Genomic DNA, 20324 nt, shown 5'->3' on the forward strand with positions numbered 1-20324 from the left:
ATACTGGTGTTACCCTAGTAGTGGATCGTACTTGCACTGGCAAGACAGATCAACTCATTACTAATCAACACCGATATTTTTCTCAACTTGCATATTACCACATATTGCCACAACATGCGTGAGGTTCTAGCACAAAAGGCATCAATATAATTAGTTACTGAAGATGTTGTAGCTTATCAAACTTTCATTGTGAAATTCTTCCATTCCTCCTCTATATAATTAATCGTGAAGTCATTCATTACATTGTAACGCATATAAGGCATATCTTCCCGACATGAAATTTGCACTGTCTAGCATTCTTGAGTGGAAGGTGAATAGCAAGATACTTTGAAAGATGGAGTGGATGGATGACATAAAACCCACCACCAAATTGGAATGTCAAGCAAGAATTAACCTACCACATTTTGACCAAACAGGAGTGAAGAGTGCGTTTTGTCACTATTGCATCAGCAAACAGGAAGGTTTTAAACCATAGCCCTAGCTATAAAAAAAAAATGTTATAAACGAACTATCAAGATCAAAACCCACCTAATTAAAACCATCACAAATCTTATTAACTTGACGAAATAGTAGTGGTGAAGATTATGGCTTGCAAAGAGGGTAAGTTTGTTGATGTTTCTTGTTTCTTTTTATTTGAAGGCACTGCAGATTCAGAGGCAGCAGACCATCACACTACTAAAGCAGCACTAGTACTACTTGTAGATGAGGACGCAGAATCATGTAGCTCTCATACATTTGGTGCTTGTGATCATAATTACTCTAAGGATCGTGTAGAAGATCAGCATCGAGCGCGGAGTTGGTGTCGTAGCAAGGTGTGGCTGCAGTACTCAGAAGGAGCAGCCTCAGGATATGAGGAAGAAGAAGTGGAATCAAAGCTGGTTGGTGTACTTAGCAACATGGATGAAATGGTGGATAGCCTCTTTTGGGAGAATTGCATGGCAGCAGGGTACCCATGAATTTATTATGAATTTTAAGGTCCTTTTGAAATCTTCATCTCTTCTACTTTCATTCTTATTAGGATTTATTATAATCCTAATTCAAGTGTTGTTTTCTAGATAGAGAAAATGTCATCGTACGTGTATATATACTACTTATTTTGATGCACACCAGAGTTGTGTTAATGTTTGTCGGTAATAGTACGGTCTAGTGGTATTTCTCTTTATTTGTATGTGAGAGGTCTCAGATTCAAGTCTCATAAGTGGTGAGTTCGATACCTCATTATAATTAGCTCATTGTGTGACTTAGCTCAAATTATCCCACTAATATTGTTTTATCAGAAAGAGGAGAAAAAAGACAAAGATCAATGTGTATATTGTGTGGTGGTTAGAGTGAGAGTCTCGATTCTTGTTGTCCCATCGCCCAAATAAGGTATATATGAGAAAGATTAATACTGGAAATGATAAAATTTTGCATTTGATTAAGTAGTATTGATATTAAAAGTTACATGCATATACAAACTGTTTTCAGGTTTAGGTGTCACGTCCTAGATGCATATAAAAGTAGAAATAAAAAGAAAAAACAAACTTCTCTAATATAAATAATCCGAAAACCTTTACAGTTGTACACAAATAAATTACGAAATTACGAAATACAATTATATGTAATGGGCAAATGTGCCTTGAAGCTCAGAAATACAAAATACACATAGCCAAAAACTCAGTAAAAAGCAAGGAATCGTTAACCCATTAAGGAAAAACAACAAAGAAAGCCTTTGGGTTACCATCGTCGAATGATCTCATTTGCCTTGAAATGGGGGTACCGCCCGAGCTTGAATTTTCATGCTTGTGAATCGTTAACACTTCTAAGTGAGAGTTGACTTGGTTTCACAATTCCAACTCGTGTGCATTTTTGTACACCATTTTGCACAGCCCTAAGATGTAAAAGAGCGGTGCCATACCTGTGGAGCTCGAGCATGGAAAGGCTCTGGTTCCATGCAAAGCAACAGAAAAAACGTTTACAAATCTAGCTTTACAGAGATGCACAACCAGTCGAACAACGGATATTGGAAACAAAATCCCCAAACAAACGAAAACCAAATTTGCTCAGGAATCCGATAGAACGAAAAACACAAACAAATCATACACCAAAACAACAGATCTAACAATATAAAGAAAATACCCACAATCAGATTAAAAAAAATCGATCCATAAATCACCACAACATGGCAAACTAACAGCAAAATACTAAAACACAATTAATAAAAAACTTAAAAACTCACAAACTGGAGCTAACAAATCCACTCTCACGAAATTGAAAACCCAATCCAGTCGGAACCGATCGAGAAGTTTTAAAGGCCAAAAAATTTCCAGAGGTAATTAATTCTAGAAGGGGTTTTTAACGGAACCAATTTCCACAGGTGATTTGGATAAGAAATGAAACAGTAAATGAGGCGTGGGAGAAAGTGAGAGAGCAATTAGTGGGGTGTAATGATGAGTCCGATGGATTGGTTGGGTGACGGAAACCGAAGGAGAATTCTAGAGATCCACCCGAGAGAAGCAGAAAGAGTGCCACATGTCCCCTTTCTTTCTACGATGGCCGGACACGCGTAGATAAGGGTTTAAAAAATTAAGAAAAAACTAAAAGAAACTCCACAGATGCACGCATGGGTGAATAGAAAGGGCAAATTCGGGATTTTACTGTACAAAAAAGACAAAGAGTAACGGCTGATGACTAACTTGAGGGGCATTTTGGTCCGCACACTGCCCTAGAACAGTAACCATCGGTTTGGGTTTTAGTATATATAAAATATAACAAATGCGATGGCAAAAAGGCTTTAGGTAAAAAAGCGACTGAAATAGTAACATTTAAGCAAATTCTAAAAATACGGGATCTCACATTAGGCCTTTGAGCGCTTTTATAGCGATTTGTGGCTAGAGCTTACACATGAAACCCAAGGCTCTATTTTTGGTTGCTAGGTAATGCATTTGTGATAATATATGCTCCTTAGATTGAGCAGAACCATGTTACGGTTAGTCGCTTAAGCATGTCGGTTACATACTAATACTTATGAATATCCATTTACACTTTGTGTGACGACTAACCATAGCAAAATCTTGTCACAAAGTAATATTTATGTGTATTCATCTTCACTTCAGTGGCTTAGCTTTCTGTTTAAGGAGTTTCAGCATGACTTTAATGATGGTTTCTTGAGATAAAAACTAGAAAGTTGATTAACATTATCATTAACATTAATTTAAATGTTATGAATATTATCGGACTATTGGACTCCAGTTATCTACACAAGAGCATAAGGATCGGCGTGGCGAGATTAACATGTGGTTAATCAAGAATATCCAAAACAAATCTTTGATTTGAAGCTATTCCCAAATCGAAGAGCACATATATGATATATTATGCTTTGAATGAAAGATTTTAACTAGCATTTGTGATCAAAGTCCACGAACAGACGTACATGGCTAGAAAACGAGCTGTTCTGACTTTTTTTAATGGTTATGTGTGCTTTATGCCCGTAAAGCTTCATACACACACACACACACACATTGCCAGATTGAAACTCTATATATTGCCAGCCATTACATATTTGTTATGTTTCTTAAGGAAAAACAACAGCAGACAACTTAGATAATTGATCCTGCGTGCAAAATCATGCATTATATTAACAGAAAGTATATACCTTAGCTACCATGAAACATTGAATTTCGTGTAATGCTATTCATATCATGTTTTTGTACCATATTTTCATACCACCTTAGGTGGCATCTGATGTGGACAGTCATATCATTTGAATTAATCAGATTTTTAAATTTAGTTCATTATTTAATAAATTAATAATTAAGAAAAACTAGTTAATTAAACAATGAGTGTGGTATACGAGGAGTTTTTCTCATTCATTTCCTTGAGTTTTGCAAATTTTTCAAATGATGTGACTGTTCACATCAGATGTCATCTAAGATAGTATAAAAATGTGGTATTAAAATATGTTATGAATAACATTACTCTTGAATTTCTGTCAGCTTCCAGACATTTGCTCGCATTATATGTATATCCATAGGCGCCAACACTTACCATGACTGAGTTGATAGAATCTAATTTGTTTATATGCTTTGACAAACTTTGTAAAAACCTACACGGATGATACCGCTCTTCTTAGTCGGACCTTCTTATTTTACATTTTCGGCTCTCATTTTCATCTTGTAACGTTCTATGATGATCAATACAATCTACTTTCTAGAAATAAATTAATTTAGAAATCATTTAACCGTTCGAAAAATGTTGTCTAAATTTTAGTGTTTAACTGAATAACCTAGTTCATATATATACTAGCATATGGGCACACACAAAGTGTGTATTTTTGTTTTTGAAGTAGAAGGAGAGAGGAAGAGAGTGATAGAGGATGTGAGAGTGGGGAGAGGCTTTATTTTTTATTTTTTTTATTTTTTTTAGTTTTTAATTAGAGATATGTTAGAATTACATGTAGGTGATGCTTTAAAAAAAACAGCAAAATTTTGGTAGGGTGAAATTATACTTCTGACCATATTTCTTATTCATATTCAGTTTTAATTAAAGGGTTAAACTGGTAATTTCATAGGATTTTGATTGACAATGAGTGTTTTATTAATATATAGTTTAGATTATTATTGGACAACCGTCATATGACTAAACGGATTTAGATTTGGTTGATTTTTAGCAAGACTTGATCTTTGAAGGACGACTTAGAAAATAAACAGTTTGAATCATTTAGTCACATTGCAAATTGAAAAAGAAAAATGAGAAAGTTAGAACGAATAAAAATTAAATAAGAAGATTGCTTGTACTCCAACTATTGTTCTTCCTTTTGTTTTTCATTTGGTCAATGGCGGCCATTATTCAACGAATAACGAGAGATGATTAGCTAGCAGCTACATGTACGTTGCAATTAAAAAGTAGTTGACTAAACGAATCATATACTTCAATTATATATCAAAATGTATCATGAAGAACATCGAATTTTATACAATTGATAATCGAGATCACTTAAATAAGTATTTAATTGATTAATTTATAGCTCAAGGAACCCAGAATAGCTATTTCGAAACTAGGTTTTCCACGGCTATATATACTCCTAGAGTCCTGGTGCTTTTCATATTACGTGTTAAGAAAACAAACTCATACTCAAAAGTTGGGTTTTTGGTTAAATATCTTTGATCATGAGGCCTAGCATAAATGTGGTGTTAGTTTCTCTTCTTGTGCTCGTTGACGTTGTTAGCGTTTGTAATGGCGGTCTCGGTGGGCTGAGTCCGGTGTTCTATCACAAGAGTTGCCCTGAAATTGGAAGAATAGTGAGGAATATCACATGGAGCAAGGTTGCAGAAAATCCTACCATGGCAGCAAAGCTTCTAAGGATGCACTACCATGACTGTTTTGTTAGGGTACGTATGAGCACCAATTCCTTCCCATTTCAGCTTATCACCACATGCATGGATCATGTAGCAAAACCTTAAGATGCACCTTAATTACCTTATTATATGTAAGTGCACGCATACACAATTACACGTTATGCCTTGTTGAGAGTATGTTATCCTAGTATCCTAAAATTGATTTTGGGTTGGATACTCGAGCGTCTACCAGCCTTTTTTCTTGTTATCAAAACCTCACCACCTGTACAACGTTTATATATTCTAATGTGTGTGTGTGTGTGTGTGTGTGTGTGTCTTGTTGTAGGGATGTGATGGATCACTATTGCTAGATTCAACCAGCGACAACACGGCGGAGAAGGAAGCAATACAAAACAGGAATATTAGAGGTTATGAGGTTATTGATGAAATTAAAGCCAGATTAGAAGAAGAGTGTCCCGGCATCGTCTCATGTGCTGATATTGTTGCCTTGGCAGCCAGAGATGCTGTCTCTTATCAAGTACGTGCCATATATATACACACTCAAATCATTCCCATATATATTATTATTATATCAAATAAAATCATTGATATATATTAAATTTGTTTGTGATATTTAATTATTATCGATCATTGGGCAGTTTGGAAGGCCGATGTGGCAGGTTTTAACCGGGAGAAAAGATGGAAAAGTCTCCCTTTCGTCAGAGGCTTCAGCAAACTTACCCTCCGCAGGTGCAAACTTCACCACACTCTACCAGCAATTTATTGGTTTGGGGCTGAACGTCATAGATCTTGTGGCATTATCAGGTATGTATCAAGTTTTCTCTTCCCGGTCGATAATCAAATGATCATATCATGTTAGGTCTTTAGACTATCAATCTAAATCACACATTCAAATGAGAACTTTATCTAATCAATGGTTTAGTTCAACTGATTAAATTACTGACCGTCTAACAAAAGAACATTTTTCGATGTGTAGGGGCACATACAATTGGAGTGGCACATTGCGGTGTATTTCAAAGGAGACTGAACGTAACCGGAAAAGGTGACGTAGACCCTACACTTGATCCAGAATACGCAGAGTTTTTGAGAACACAATGCACCACTCCGGCCGTCGCGGTGGCGCTGGACGCCAACAGCTCAGTTTCCTTTGACAGTCATTACTTTGCGGGGTTGAGGCAAAACAAAGGCCTCTTGACATCAGATGCTGCCCTACTCACTGACCGGCGTTCGGCTCGGATTGTTAGACGTTTTGAGAGGTTCCATATTTTCATGACCTACTTTGGGAATTCAATGAAGAAAATGGGTGCCATTGGAGTCAAAACACGAGAGCAGGATGGTGGAGAGATTAGAAAGAATTGCAGGGTTGTTAATGCTAATTAAGTATTAAATTCCAGTTTCTGTAATGTCATAGTTGCTGTAATTTTTTTTTTATATTTTCCAACGGAATAAATAAATAAGCAGGGCTTTGGTTGCAACAGCTAAAAGCTGTACTGCGAATCTTTTATGAAATGACTGATTATTTGTTTTTATCGATAGGATAATTTATATTAAATTCTTTTAAATTACGAGCAAAAGAAGATTTAAATTCAGAATGCAATAGATTGAAGACGATTAAATTATCCACTTGAACAATTCATCACATACAACTCTCTTTTATTTTTTATTTTTAAATTGTTATGATCTTGATGGGCCATAAATTTATTATCAACTAACTCTTAATTTAGTAGCATATAGTCTCAACTTTGTTATCATTGAATCCAAATCTTACGACATTTGTTGAAACAAAAAAGTTTGGTAAATAGTATGTTAACTTACATTCTTAAAGTCAAGTGCTTAAAGCCAACGAGGGTTGACTCAGTTAGTAATTATGGTCTCTGTCTTATGTATAGTCCCACCAAGGTTCGAGTTTCGCTGTTAGCGATCCTAAATATTGGTACGCGATTTGTAAATTCCTACGTAAAGCCATACTAGCACAGCTGTCAGTTGATCGTTACGCATAAGTCCTTCTGACTCGACGTTATGAGTACAGTATGAAGAAAGTTGAGGTTCCATCATAATACCAATTGACAATATGGAGAGTAGCCAACCTCTTATAAACTCATGCAAGATCCATCCTCTCATTAATGTAGACTCATTCTCAACATAGTCTAACGTTGGTGATGAGAGTAACCCTAAACAGTTTGTTCACAAAAAAAAAAAAAAAAAAAGGGTCAGTTGCATTAACTAAGTTGGGTAAGATTGAAGTGTTGAAGTGGCAAAAGAGATTCGCAGTTGGAAACGTTGGAACATCATTCAGAAAATCGCGGGAAAAAAAATAAGGGACAAAAAAAAAAAAAAAAAAAAAAAGAAAAAACTGACAAACTGTTAATTCGTTTTCCGACCAAGGAAGGGGCATGTCCGTAATTTGACGACTCGATTTAATAACCGCTGTTACCAAACACATGCAAATATTTACCGAACTGCCTTTGTGTCTCTTCAACTTCCATCCCTGCATGGGTAATTTGCATGTTTTGCCTTCTCGTCGTCAACACTCAACAGTGTCAATGGGAAAGAGTAAGAAGAAAAATGACCAAGAACTCAAAGTAAGATTCTACGTTTTAACCCACATTTACCCTTTACCATCACATCTCGGACTCAAAATTACATAACTAGATTTCGTTTTCATTCATCCATAGGTTGTATCAGTACAATTCAAAGTCTCGATGCACTGTAATGCATGCGAAAGAACCGTCGTCAAAACCCTCCGCAAACTCAAAGGTTAACTTCTTTTACAGCTTTATCTTAAATTTGTTTTAATTTTAATTTAGTTTTTGGATTAATTGAACTATTAGGGGTGGAGAAATTTACGACAGAAATGAAGAAACACAAAGTTGTGGTGACTGGGAAAATCGACCCACAAAAGGTGTTGAAGAAACTGAGGAAAAAGACGGGCAAGAAAGTGGAGATTGTGGTTGACAAGGAAGAAAAACCAAAAGATGCGTCCGGTGAGGGAAATCTGACAAAACCAAATGTTTATCCGCCATTTTTTTATTGCTGTAAAGAGAGTGAAATTCTTTTCATGTTCAGTGATGAGAATCCAAATGCTTGTTGCATAATGTAGTAGGGACGAGGGAGTAACAAAGTTTGTGTTTAAACAGATGCTGATTGCGTCCGCCTTTCACGTAAATGGTTACGGGTTTCACACCTATTGTGATGGGGTGGCAGGCGCCTGTAATATAGACCGTACTTTTATTTTTATTTTTCTTTTAAGAAAAACTAATGAAAATGGTTAGAAAGTTTTGAGTTTTAATAATAAGGACAAAATAAAGGGTAAAGTGAATAATACTACGTTTGATTTTTTAATGTACAAATGTGGTTTTTTGTTAAAGTGAACAGTACTGCGGGCTTTTCGTTAAAACTCCATTTTTTTTAGGATATTTAGTACACAAATCAATTTATTTGTTTCATATTAATTATAGGTGAAATTAATGCAATATTGTTCATCCTGGTGTATTTTGGGTTCTTCTCAAACAATCAATTCGAGACTCCATTTTATAGTTAAAAACACTTAAAACGGTTTTGAAGAAGAAAAAGAATCTTTTAGGGGGGTGTATTCAATTGAGATTTTGAGAGATTTTAATTCTTTTAATGAATCTAAGGGTATTCAATCAGGATTTTAAGTGATTCTCTGAAATTCAAGATGTATTCGAATAGAATTTTAAGATAGTTTATTAAAATCCTTAAAAATCCGGGTGTATTCAATTAGGATTTTAAAGAAGTTTATAATATTCCAGGTGTTTTCAATTAAAAATTGATTTTAAAGAATTTGAGAAAGTTGAGGAATTAGAGGGAATTGGAGAGATTTCGTAGTGTATTTTAAGCATCTACAAATCTTACCTCTTCCCATGAGATTTCGAGAGAATTGAATCAAAATTTTATATGAAATCTCTACAAATCAATTAAACTCTATAAAAATCCATAGATTTATAAATTCATTAAAGTCTCTCAAATTCTCAATTGAATACACTCCCTTAATTCAACTGTTATTTCATCGACTGTCATTTCATAATTGGTGAGGAATTTTCTTTTTCTTTCTATAGCTTGATTATTTAAGTAATTGGGGAACTAATTAAGTATATATTTGTTTTGTATATTTTATTTCATGATCAATAGGGCAAAGTGGCGTAACTTTTCAATTTAAGGGAAGGTTTTGGAGATTTGACATTCATGAGGTATAATTGGAGGATTGAGAGATGTGGGTTTATCACTTGGGAATATTTTTATGTGCACCATCAAATTGTTGTTAGCTGTTTTTCTTTGGGAATAGATGACATGACATTTCATGACATATACTTTGTATGATGTGATTTCAAATCAATCACCACTAACTAATTTCCTGCCTACACATATATGGAATGTTGTGCCCTGGCCAAACCCTCCTAGAAACGCCACAACCCCAATTGCTCTCTCTCTACTAAAACGTGTCAACAATCCCTTAACAATGCATTATTAAAATCAAACAACTGATTCCCACCGCATGACATTTCAATCTAATAACATAATATCATGTGTAAATTTCTTTCTACAACTATGCATTATTGAATCAGAACGCTACTATGACATTGAAACCAAACTTGGATGCGGATGGGTTAAGCAACTAAGTTAAAAACTCAAAAGACACCATGCAAAAGACTTAAAAAGAGTTTTCTTCTAGTCACAAATCGGTTCTTGCGTTTGTAGGACATGTTACAATCTCAGGTGCCTCAACTAGTTGGAGCTCCTAATTGATGAACTGAATTGTTTAGGTTTCCTTCAGCTACCTAATGCAACACCTTGCTCAAATATGGGACTTTTTTTATACAGATGGAAATAGAGAGCGTCACAGTTTCGGTTTTGTATACAGCGAAAAAAATGGTGCTGCTTTGTAAATTTCTGTCTTCATGACATTATCTCCAGGGCCTCTCTTGCTTGTCCAAGCATATTGAATACGGTTGCTGCAATGTGAGAAGGGGTGAGTCCGGCCTCGGCCAATTGATCAGCAGGGGAACCGTGGTCAATGTACCGGTCAGGAAGAACAATCGGTCTCCACTACAAGATATTGAGCATCAATGTGAGTTTTTAAGGAATTTGAGGAGTACAATGTTTATGCAAGAGTCATCGAGAAATCATAGTATATTGTAACAAAATCAAATGCATACCTTGAGTTTTCCATCAAGAAGGCCATCAAGGGCCAGGAAATGAGCAACGTGAGAACCAAACCCTCCGATGGATCCTTCTTCCACAGTAATCAGAAACTCATGTGACCTCGCAAGGCTGCGAATGAGAGCTCGGTCCAGTGGTTTGCAAAATCGTGCATCAGCAACTGTAAGGCGCAAACCATGGGATTCCACCAAAGAGGAGGCAGCCAAACAGCTCTGTACTGCTGCTCCGTAACCCAAAAGTGCAACTCTTTCCCCTTCGATCAATATTCTTCCTTTTCCTACCTGTAGGCAAATTGCCAACGTTCAATCATCTTGTAATTATTGAAATTTATGGTTGCTATAGATAGATATATAGTAGTAGATACTGCTGAAAGTCACCTCGAGAGGAGTTCCTTTATTCCCTAGTGGCAGCTCAACGCCAACCCCATTTCCTCTTGGATATCGGAAACAACTTGGTCGGTCATCTATGGCAGCAGCAGTGGCTACCATATCGAAAAGCTCTGCCTCATCAGAAGGGGCCATCACCACCATGTTAGGAAGGCATGCCATGAAAGTGACATCAAAAGACCCGGAATGCGTAGGACCATCAGCTCCGACCAGCCCAGCTCTGTCCATAGCAAATCTAACCGGAAGCTTTTGCAAATCTACGTCATGTACTACCTGAGGCTCAAACATGGAAGTCAATATTTGAGTTTATATACTCTTTCAGTAATATTCTGACCATCTAAGAGTAGCACCATATCAGTTTCTGAAAGAAGATAACAATGATGGATGAAGTTAAAGATGAAAGAAACTAATAGCTTGCCTGGTCATAAGCTCTCTGCAAGAAAGATGAGTAAATTGCACAGAAAGGTTTTAGGCCTTCACAGGCCAGACCAGCAGCAAAAGTAACCGCATGCTGTTCTGCTATTCCAACATCAAAGCATCTTGTTGGAAAACGGCGGAGGAAGAGATTCATCCCCGTTCCACCTCCCATTGCAGCATGGATAGCAACAATATCTTTGTCCGCTTCAGCTTCTGCAATCAAAGCCTCTGCAAAGTATGTCGTGTAAGATTGTGTACTAGCACTTGATTTGAATTGCTTTCCAGTTGCCGGATCAAATTTGGCCACTCCTGCAATAGCAAAAGAAAAACTACTTTATTCGCCTTTCATTGACTATATCCAGATTACGCTCATGCAGACCACACGAATGAGATCTTTTAACGGCATTAAAGACGTTCAGTTTTCCTTTTAAAGAATCATCAGTGAATAAATTGTTTACGTACAATAATGGATTTAATTTCAGAAACAATTCAATAAATAATAATGCACGTGTTGCTTATTTGTCTCTTCAGAAAGAAATGTATATACCATGGTACTTGTCTGCCGCTTTTTCTGCATACGGATATCCCCTGCCTTTCTCAGTGATAAGGTGGATCAGGACAGGACCTGTTGTTTTGGTAATTTTAACCTCTTTGAGAATGGAAATAAGATCATCTAGGTTGTGACCATCGACCGGACCTATATAATATAGTCCAAGCTCTTCAAATAGCGAAGAACCAGTACCACTGATCATTCCTCGAGCATACTCATCAACTTTTGCTGCCAGATTATGCACAGGGCCACCAATTTGTTTAGTAACACCCTGCAACAATCGCATATCAAAGTTGAACCATAATCAGAATCTGCACATTTATGGAAATGTAAGTGTTTTCCTTACGCTTTAGTATGTTCAGACTTAAATATTACTTACTTTGGCGACCTCTCTTAATTCTCTGAGCGGCCTGTTTGATTGCAACCTACTGAGAGCACTACTCAAGGCTCCTACCGGCGGGATGGGTCCGTCAAGACTAGCGGTAGGTAAAGAAACCTGTTTATTGTCATTAAGAATAATAATCATGTCAGAGTCGAGGTACCCCGCGTTGTTCATGGCTTCATACGCTTGCCCTGCTGTCATGGCACCATCACCTATTACAGCAACTACATGATTGCTTCCTCCCTTTAGATCCCTTCCTACTGCCATCCCTGCATTTCCATTAACATCCTAGATTAAAAACCAAAATGAGGAATTGACCTTTAAATCTAAAAATGTAATCGGGACTGAAATTATAGAAATTAAATAGATGTCAATACGATCATTCAGAGAAAAAACTGGCGTGAGGATAAATATAACATTTTTCCATAAAAACCAATGCATGATGTATCAAATCGTAAATAGTTACATGAGAGTATAGTAGAAGGAATCAGATTCTCTTCACTTAGACAATTACATGATAAAGTGTCTTATAATTACAATTGTGTGGAACTTCCCAAGGGGCATTCATGTTTTGATCCCAATTGTTAAACGGAAACCTTTTACCTCAGATCATCAGTTAATATTCTAATCTGAAATTCAATTTCTAACCAAAAAGGAACACTTTGAAGTTCAATACATTTGAGTTCTCAACATTTATCAGAAGAGGAAATTACCCAAGCCTGCAGAGATGGTGGTGGAACTGTGACCAGTGCCAAAGCAATCGTATTCACTCTCAGAGCGCTTAGTGAAGCCGGCTAATCCATTTGTCTGTCTCATGGTGTGCATCTTATCTCTCCTCCCAGTCAAGATTTTGTGTGGGTAAGACTACACAAAACAAAAATCACAATTTACAATCAAAACATGGAAAAGTTTGAAGTTATCAAATCATTGCTTATTCGATATCAGACAAAGAGAGCAACCAAACAAAGAAGGTGAGAAACCTGATGGCCAACATCCCACAAGATTCTGTCCTGAGGAGCATTGAAGACATAGTGAAGAGCCACAGTGAGCTCCACAACACCAAGGCTTGAACCGAGGTGGCCTCCAGTTTTTGAAACATTGAAGATCACATCAGACCTCAGCTCATCTGCTAGTTGTTGAAGCTCCTGAATTAACAGTTAATTAGCACAAGCAAGATCAATTACAACCAATGCAAATATATCAAAAATAAAAAATAAAAAAAATAAATATATACCTTGACAGAAAGATTTTTCATGTGAATTGGATAGTTGATGGTGTCCAAGAGAGGAGTGGGAGGTCTCTGTGAGTGATACTCCCCTCTCTCTGACAGTGATGCACAAATCCCACTTGGCCCTTTTCTCATCACCTGCTCCAAAAGACAACAAAAAAACAACTAAATTTTTGTTCTGAATTATAAAATTGACATTTCGAACAAAACCCATTTCTCCAAAACTCAAATCATCCATGCAGTGAGTGCCTTTTGTGAAATTTACAAGAAAGATGCAAACTTTTCTGACCTGATTGAGCTTCTGCTGAGATGGGCATGGAAGAGGTGTTCCCACAGAGAAGTGGGATTTCTGAGCATCTGCAGATGCTGCTGGTTTGCTGATATGTGCAGGAAATGAGAATGCGCAGAGAGCCATTGCATATACAAGAACAAGAAGAAGAAGAAGAAGAAATGGAGCTCAAGAGCTTCAAATTTGCAATCAGAGGTGAAATGGAGAGGAACCCAGAAAAGGGTATTAAGAAACTAAGGTCTCTGGGAGTCTCAGAGTTTTCCCCACTGAAATGGTGATAGTGTCAGTGGGAGTTACTGAATAAAATAAAGAGAAGGGGGGGTGGGGGGGGGGGGGGAGAGAGAGAGAGAGAGAATGAGTGGATGAGCAGTGTATTGGAAATTAAGAGCCTTTTTTCAAAGACCAAAAATGGTGACTTTGTATATGTGATTACTCCCATTCCATAGCTGTGTATATGTGATTACTCCCATTCCATGGCTGTGTTTTTGACAGTAAAGTGTGTTTCCGGGTGATTGTTTTGCATGTGCATTCATTGGGCCACGTCATCAGAAATCACAAGAGGATAGAGTGGATGATAACTATGAATCCAGCAAGCATTTACACCAAAACATTTTTCAAATTGTGTGGAGTGACTGACGTGTCTAGACCAGGATTTGCCACATAATCAATTTTAATTGCAGTGCATTTTGTTGGAGATCCACTATCCACCAGTGCAAAAATGCATGTACTGAAAATGAAGTGAAATGAGATGATGTTGATGGTGTATTAGTCAATGTCAAAATAGTTGTAGGCAATTATTATATTAGCATTATTTACACAATTTATCTTTCTTACGCGGTTAAATTAAATTAACCACGAAAGAATCACATTTTTTTAAGTTTTCGCAATTAAAATCAATCAAATCACGACACAATTGCTTTTTCTTTTCATCGTGGTTAAAACCAAACGGATCACAATAAGGTCGTATTTTTCCTTAAGTTGTGTTGTTAAAAACTAATGGAATCACGATAGAGCTGTCTTTTCATTGATTTTTATGGTTAAAATTAAACGATCACAACAAAGCTGTCTTTTTTTTATTTATGCGATTAAAACTGAGCTAATTGGATCACGATAGAGCCGTCATTTCGTTTAAAACTAAATGGATCATGACAGAGCCGCATTTTCCTTAATTTATGCGGTTAAAATTAAACATATCACGAAAGAGCCACATTTTCCTTGATTATACAGTTAAAACTCAACGGGTCACGACATAGCCATGTTTTCCTTGATTCAAGCAATTGAAAATAAACAGGTCATGACAGAGCTGCCTTTTTCTTAATTTATGTGGTTAAAACTAAACGGGTCACGACAGAGCCACTTTTTCCTTGATTTATGCTGTTAAAACTAAATGGATCACAAAGCCGTTTTTTCCTTGTTTCTACGGTTAAAACTTAAAACCAAACGAATTAGGACAGACCTGCCCTTTTCTTTTTCCTTTTCTTTTAACTGCAAACGAATAACGACATAGAAACATTTTATTTTTCTTTGCAATTAACGACAGTGCCACCTTCTCTTTTTTTTTGGGAATTAAAACCAACATAATCACAACAGAACCGCTGTCACCCGTTTTCTTACCTTAGTCTAATGTTTATTTCTTAGCATTTTGGCCTCACGGATGTCGGAAGATGTCTAATTCGGACCTACGGCATTCCCCAACAAGATGTCAAATTTGAACTCAGTGCTAATATAGTTGTTTCATGCATTTCTGCAATGAGTTCTTGCCTTGATTAGTTAATAGACAAGAATCTTTGTCGGTTGCTTAATTCTCAAGCAAATTAGGGTTTGGTTTTGATAATTAGTTATTTGTCTAATAACCTTACTGAAAAAGTTGGGATTTATTGCGTTATTGTTTTGAAACTTGGAACAAAAGGGAAATAATATTAAAAATAAATAAATAGCTATTATTTTCTGAAGAGATTGGATTTCAAGGTAGGAACGTCTCTGTTGAATGCCTTGGAGGGGTTTGCAACTTTGCATACATGCCCTTTTACATGCAATGGATTTGGATGGGGATTATAAGGTAAGGTTTTCTGAATTCAGAAATGCTGCTTTGGCTGCTTCTTCAACATGCATTAAAATATGAATGAATGGATAAGGTGTGTTGCAATCTTTGTTCCATGCTCATGAAAATCTTAAGAGTTAAGAAACTTTGATGACAAAATACTTGAAGAAACCATAGATTATAATATGGGGGACTTTGGATACTATTCCTAACTACCAATATTTTTTTATTGAAACTTTTGTAGTTTTCAATTTTTTATCGAAGTCTCTGATATTAATGTAATAATGTATTTCTATATAGGTTATTATATTTTTAAATTAAAAATAAAATTTGTAGCTATTTATATTAATGATATTTTAAATGAAACCCATAATTTATGGGATTAAAAATATTAAAGATAAGTTATACTCTCCAATATATTGTATATGTGTGTTTATATATATATATATATTGTGGAGCCAAAAATATTCACTAGGCGACACGTGGACTTTTGGACATAAGAGGACAAAAATACCCTTGAGGCATACCGGGATTCCTACGCGCGCGACAGTGGGCAATCATTTTTCAACCAAGTCAAAAGTGCCCAAAATAGGTATCAACTTAAAACCTAATTTATTCATATATTTCCCATTTCATTATTTAGCTAATCAATTAGCTAAATAATATACTTATTCCTTTCATATTTCCTAAAATCATAATAATTGACTAATTAAGGGATTAATTACCTAATCAATCCCTTAATTATCAATTTGAAACATCCACTCAAACCTAAAAATACTAGAGGGCCGGCTATCCCATTCAAAACCTAATCCATTACCTTTTTCTACCTTTTCCCACCATTTCTTCCTTTTTATTAGCCAATCAATACCATAATTACCAAAACATTTCCTTTCATATTTAATTAGCCAATTAATTGGCTAATTAAACCAAAAAATAAAACCTAAAATTCCCACCTAGTAGCCGGCCACATTTTCTCCCTAAAGTTAACCTACCTAGCCCTATAAATAGGTACCTATTTTCACCAAGGAGGAGATTCCAACACTTTGGCAAAAATCCCAAAATTCTCTAAACACTCTTTCTCTCTAAATTCTAACTTTGGCATCGGAGGTTCTTCGGCCAAAGCCCCCCCCTATTCATTGTGGGCGCGTGAGGCTCTTGGCCTTGACCTAAGGTGTTAATTGTTTTGTAGGTGCAATTTTGTCCAAGAAGAAGAAGGCGGAAATTTGCATCCACATATATATATATATACACACACACACATGGTATGTTCATCAAAAGTAACCAAAAAATTATTGTACCAAAACATAGGTACATTTTTCCAAAACACAAAAGAAAAAAAAAAGATATTAGGCTTAATAACATTATTAAATTTCTTCTATTAAACTTAACATGAATATGTTATCAAATCAAAGAAATAGAATATACCCATATAAGTTTAAAAAATGGATTAGAAAAAAGATTGAATGAATTTTATACAAAAAATGGGTGCATTTTACTTATTTTTTTATATTAAAAAGGGTACATTTTACATATAATAAATTGGTTAAGAATGGGTACATTTAAGATTAGAAAAAATTGAAAAATTATATGAATGGGTACATATAAATTAATGGGTACAAACTTATTCTAATTTTATTTTTCTTGTTTTGGAAATGTTTTGAATTGAAAATGAATTAGGAATAAAATAAGGGTGTGAGTATTAAAACCCTAAATCAATTACTAGTTTTTATTTTTTAAAATTATGTAACTGACATGTAATTCACTAATACATTAATACTATGAATTTTGATCAAAATCTAAAAACTGATAAAGTCTCAATGCATATTTTAATACTTTGCACGAAACTGTGCCATCATTTTTGCCTGAGAAACGTACAAGAAAATGGTAAAATTTGTTGGTCGAAAAGCAATACCCTGCTTGTTCTTGTCTCTTGATTCACCGTTGATTTATTCAATCATGTGGCTACAACAAAGAGAGAAAAGGCAAGGCGATAAAGAGAGTGGATACCATTTTCCTTATCCAACTATTGAATTCAAGGGGAAAATGCTCTTAACACTTAGGCTACAAGCTTATTGTGAATATCGCATTTAAGAATGAGAGAAATAGAACAAACTCGAAATCGGAATAAAATAACCAAGATAAATAACACCAAGAATTAACGTGGTTCGGCTATATGTGCCTACGTCCACGGGGCAGCAACAACAATCTTTCACTATATCAATAATGCGTACAATGAATAATCTTGCCAAGTCTCTAGGATTAAGACTTGACTAAAACATATGAAAGAACAAGAACAAGAAATACATTCTTTATCTCTTTTCTTTTCTCTCGCACACACTTTACCCTTACAATATTCTCTCACTCCGACTCCTTGAGTGGTATACTATTTTTTGTTTTACTCCAATTCAAAACTAGCACAATGGCCCCCTTATATAGACATGATAAAGGTCTTCTTCAATAAGGATTACTAATCCTAAATGGAATCTAGTTATAAATCCTTCCCCAATTGAGCAACTAACTCTAATTGGGTAAACAATTTAAATTGGATAAACAACTTCAATTGGTAAACAACTTCGATTGGGAAAACAACTTCAATTGAGAAAACAACTCCAATTGGGTAAACAATTTAATCATCTAAGACTGTAATTCTAATAGAGTTAGGCCAACTCATCATGGGATGGAAAGAACCTAACAAAGCCCTTGTGAATCTGTGATAACAAGTGACTTTACTGTTGCACTTTCAAATATTCTATCTAATTACATACCAAACATCAGAGAACTTACTCCAACTCATTCTTCCTAATTTATTTGATCAATCTTAAAGGAAATCACAACATATCATATATATAGATAAGCAGCTTTCATTCATGGAGAAATAACTGGCTCCAATAACTGTACTTTTTGCCTTATTAGACGGGGCATAAAAACCTAATCAAACTTAGGTGGATGAAACTCCAAATCCCAACTCTGGTGTTTCGGGTGGATTCTTGGGTACAACCGGGGTTGTTATCCCCGATTAGTATCTCTCTCATCCCGCATACATCCTAGATTTTCTGAGTGACTAGACCCAGTAAACAACTAAGCGAACAGCTAGGAACTTAAGACTGAGAAAAGCAAAACATCACATGGCCAAGACACAGAGCCAAAGAAGACATAGCAACGCTATGATAGCATGAAGGTCTTCCAAATAAGAAACCACAACACATTAACTCTTAATAAAGCTCTTCGATATTTCAATCACCCATGTTTTAGAACAGCATGAGAGTGGTAGATTAGCAATCGAAATTTGAGTTTATTATGCTTGAGCTAGAGAGAGAGTGTGAACTTTCGTCAAGATACAGCAGAAAACACCATTAATTAACCCAAGTTCTTAAGAGTTAGGTCTACCTTTAAACAGAGTGCCTACAAGGATTAAAAACAAAGGCGGACAATAATGGAAACATCCATAGTGCAGTGGAAACTTGCTCATTTCATCTTTGCCTCAGTAAATAGAACATGACGATTTACCCGAGGGTCAAATTTCCGAAACTCAAGCTTCTCTTGCACCCTACTCGGCTTCTTCTTGACATAGAAAAATCCAGTCCCAGCTGCTGAGATAAGTCGGATGAACAAGGTAGCCTTCTTCTTCTTTTCACCCATTCCTTAATTCAAACAACAGAAGAGAAAGCCAATCAAAAGTGACAGAAAACGCACGTTTCACTACACAAACAAGGAAACATGTGCACAACTAAAGTTGTGCATCTGCAGTAATAAACGAAATTCCTACATGGCCTTAAACATCACCCCCCAACAAAAAGGAAAAATTAATCAAGAGGACCAACAACTATCTGTAATTCAAATCAATTCAGAACAGAAAATCCTATCAAATCGCACAGGGAGAGGTAGGCATAACATCAATAAAGCCTTTGCACAAGCAAGTTTACATCTTGACATGGCTGAGAATTTGAGATTCGTTTTCCCAAGCACACAAACAAATTTACAGTAGCACCTCCTCCTTTCAGATCTCTGCAACCCAACTAAAATTACCCAAATTTTATAGGAACCCCAGTTGAATTCTGAGTCAGATTGAGAAAAATATTAACACAATGGTTTAATCCCATAAATACAACAATGGTTTAATCCCTCTATCTTCCACCAAATCACATAAACACAACAATGGTTTAATCCCTCTATCTTCCACCAAATCACATAAACACAACAATGGTTTAATCCCTCTATCTTCCATAACTACTACAACCATTCCCATTTCAGAAAAAAAAACAAAAAAAATCAGTAAGAAAAACAAAAAAAAAATCAGAAGAAAAAGAAAAGCAGAAAGATGGAGTATTTGTAGCCAGAAATGATGAGAAGAATTTCGGGCTTACTGTTCAACTTTTGTAAGCTGCAATCGCCTGAGAAGTGAGAGGTGCAAAGCCGAAATGGAGTCTCAAGGAGGAGACTGAAAACCCGCAGCGTATTCTAATTCAAGTACAAGGCCCAAGGGTTTAGGATGGAAAGACTAAACTGCCCTTTCA

At 35.9% G+C, this 20324-nt stretch overlaps 4 protein-coding genes and 2 long non-coding RNA genes across 6 annotated transcripts; 3 read left to right on the forward strand and 3 right to left on the reverse strand.

Annotated features, from left to right (window-relative positions):
* The first annotated feature begins 492 nt into the window (after positions 1-492).
* Positions 493-1421, forward strand: LOC126608165 (uncharacterized). Its single transcript, XR_007617758.1, has 2 exons — positions 493-600; positions 685-1421. It is a non-coding gene; the product is annotated as an uncharacterized LOC126608165 (long non-coding RNA).
* Positions 1422-1506: 85 nt separating this feature from the next.
* LOC126608164 (uncharacterized) lies at positions 1507-2562 on the reverse strand. Its single transcript, XR_007617757.1, has 2 exons — positions 2219-2562; positions 1507-1923 (listed from the first exon to the last, which is right to left on the reverse strand). It is a non-coding gene; the product is annotated as an uncharacterized LOC126608164 (long non-coding RNA).
* Positions 2563-4875: 2313 nt separating this feature from the next.
* On the forward strand, positions 4876-6792 carry LOC126608161 (peroxidase 24-like). The gene is made up of 4 exons (XM_050275976.1): positions 4876-5369; positions 5662-5853; positions 5975-6140; positions 6313-6792. Exons 1-4 carry the CDS (start codon positions 5148-5150, stop codon positions 6714-6716), a joined length of 984 nt encoding a protein of 327 aa, XP_050131933.1. The 5' UTR covers positions 4876-5147; the 3' UTR covers positions 6717-6792.
* Positions 6793-7587: 795 nt separating this feature from the next.
* Positions 7588-8436, forward strand: LOC126608162 (heavy metal-associated isoprenylated plant protein 19). Its single transcript, XM_050275977.1, has 3 exons — positions 7588-7918; positions 8012-8093; positions 8168-8436. The coding sequence occupies exons 1-3, from the start codon at positions 7778-7780 to the stop codon at positions 8434-8436; spliced, it is 492 nt and encodes a 163-aa protein (XP_050131934.1). The 5' UTR covers positions 7588-7777.
* Positions 8437-10004: 1568 nt separating this feature from the next.
* LOC126606903 (probable 1-deoxy-D-xylulose-5-phosphate synthase, chloroplastic) lies at positions 10005-14253 on the reverse strand. Its single transcript, XM_050274291.1, has 10 exons — positions 13770-14253; positions 13487-13618; positions 13233-13397; positions 12966-13116; positions 12250-12521; positions 11868-12141; positions 11322-11629; positions 10895-11176; positions 10514-10798; positions 10005-10403 (listed from the first exon to the last, which is right to left on the reverse strand). The coding sequence occupies exons 1-10, from the start codon at positions 13893-13895 to the stop codon at positions 10254-10256; spliced, it is 2145 nt and encodes a 714-aa protein (XP_050130248.1). The 5' UTR covers positions 13896-14253; the 3' UTR covers positions 10005-10253.
* Positions 14254-19082: 4829 nt separating this feature from the next.
* Positions 19083-20323, reverse strand: LOC126606906 (uncharacterized). Its single transcript, XM_050274301.1, has 2 exons — positions 20175-20323; positions 19083-19451 (listed from the first exon to the last, which is right to left on the reverse strand). Exon 2 carries the CDS (start codon positions 19447-19449, stop codon positions 19276-19278), a length of 174 nt encoding a protein of 57 aa, XP_050130258.1. The 5' UTR covers positions 19450-19451; positions 20175-20323; the 3' UTR covers positions 19083-19275.
* Position 20324: the final 1 nt, after the last annotated feature.

The sequence above is a fragment of the Malus sylvestris genome, chromosome 16 (assembly GCF_916048215.2).
Source record: "Malus sylvestris chromosome 16, drMalSylv7.2, whole genome shotgun sequence".
In the NCBI taxonomy this organism is placed as follows: domain Eukaryota; kingdom Viridiplantae; phylum Streptophyta; class Magnoliopsida; order Rosales; family Rosaceae; genus Malus; species Malus sylvestris.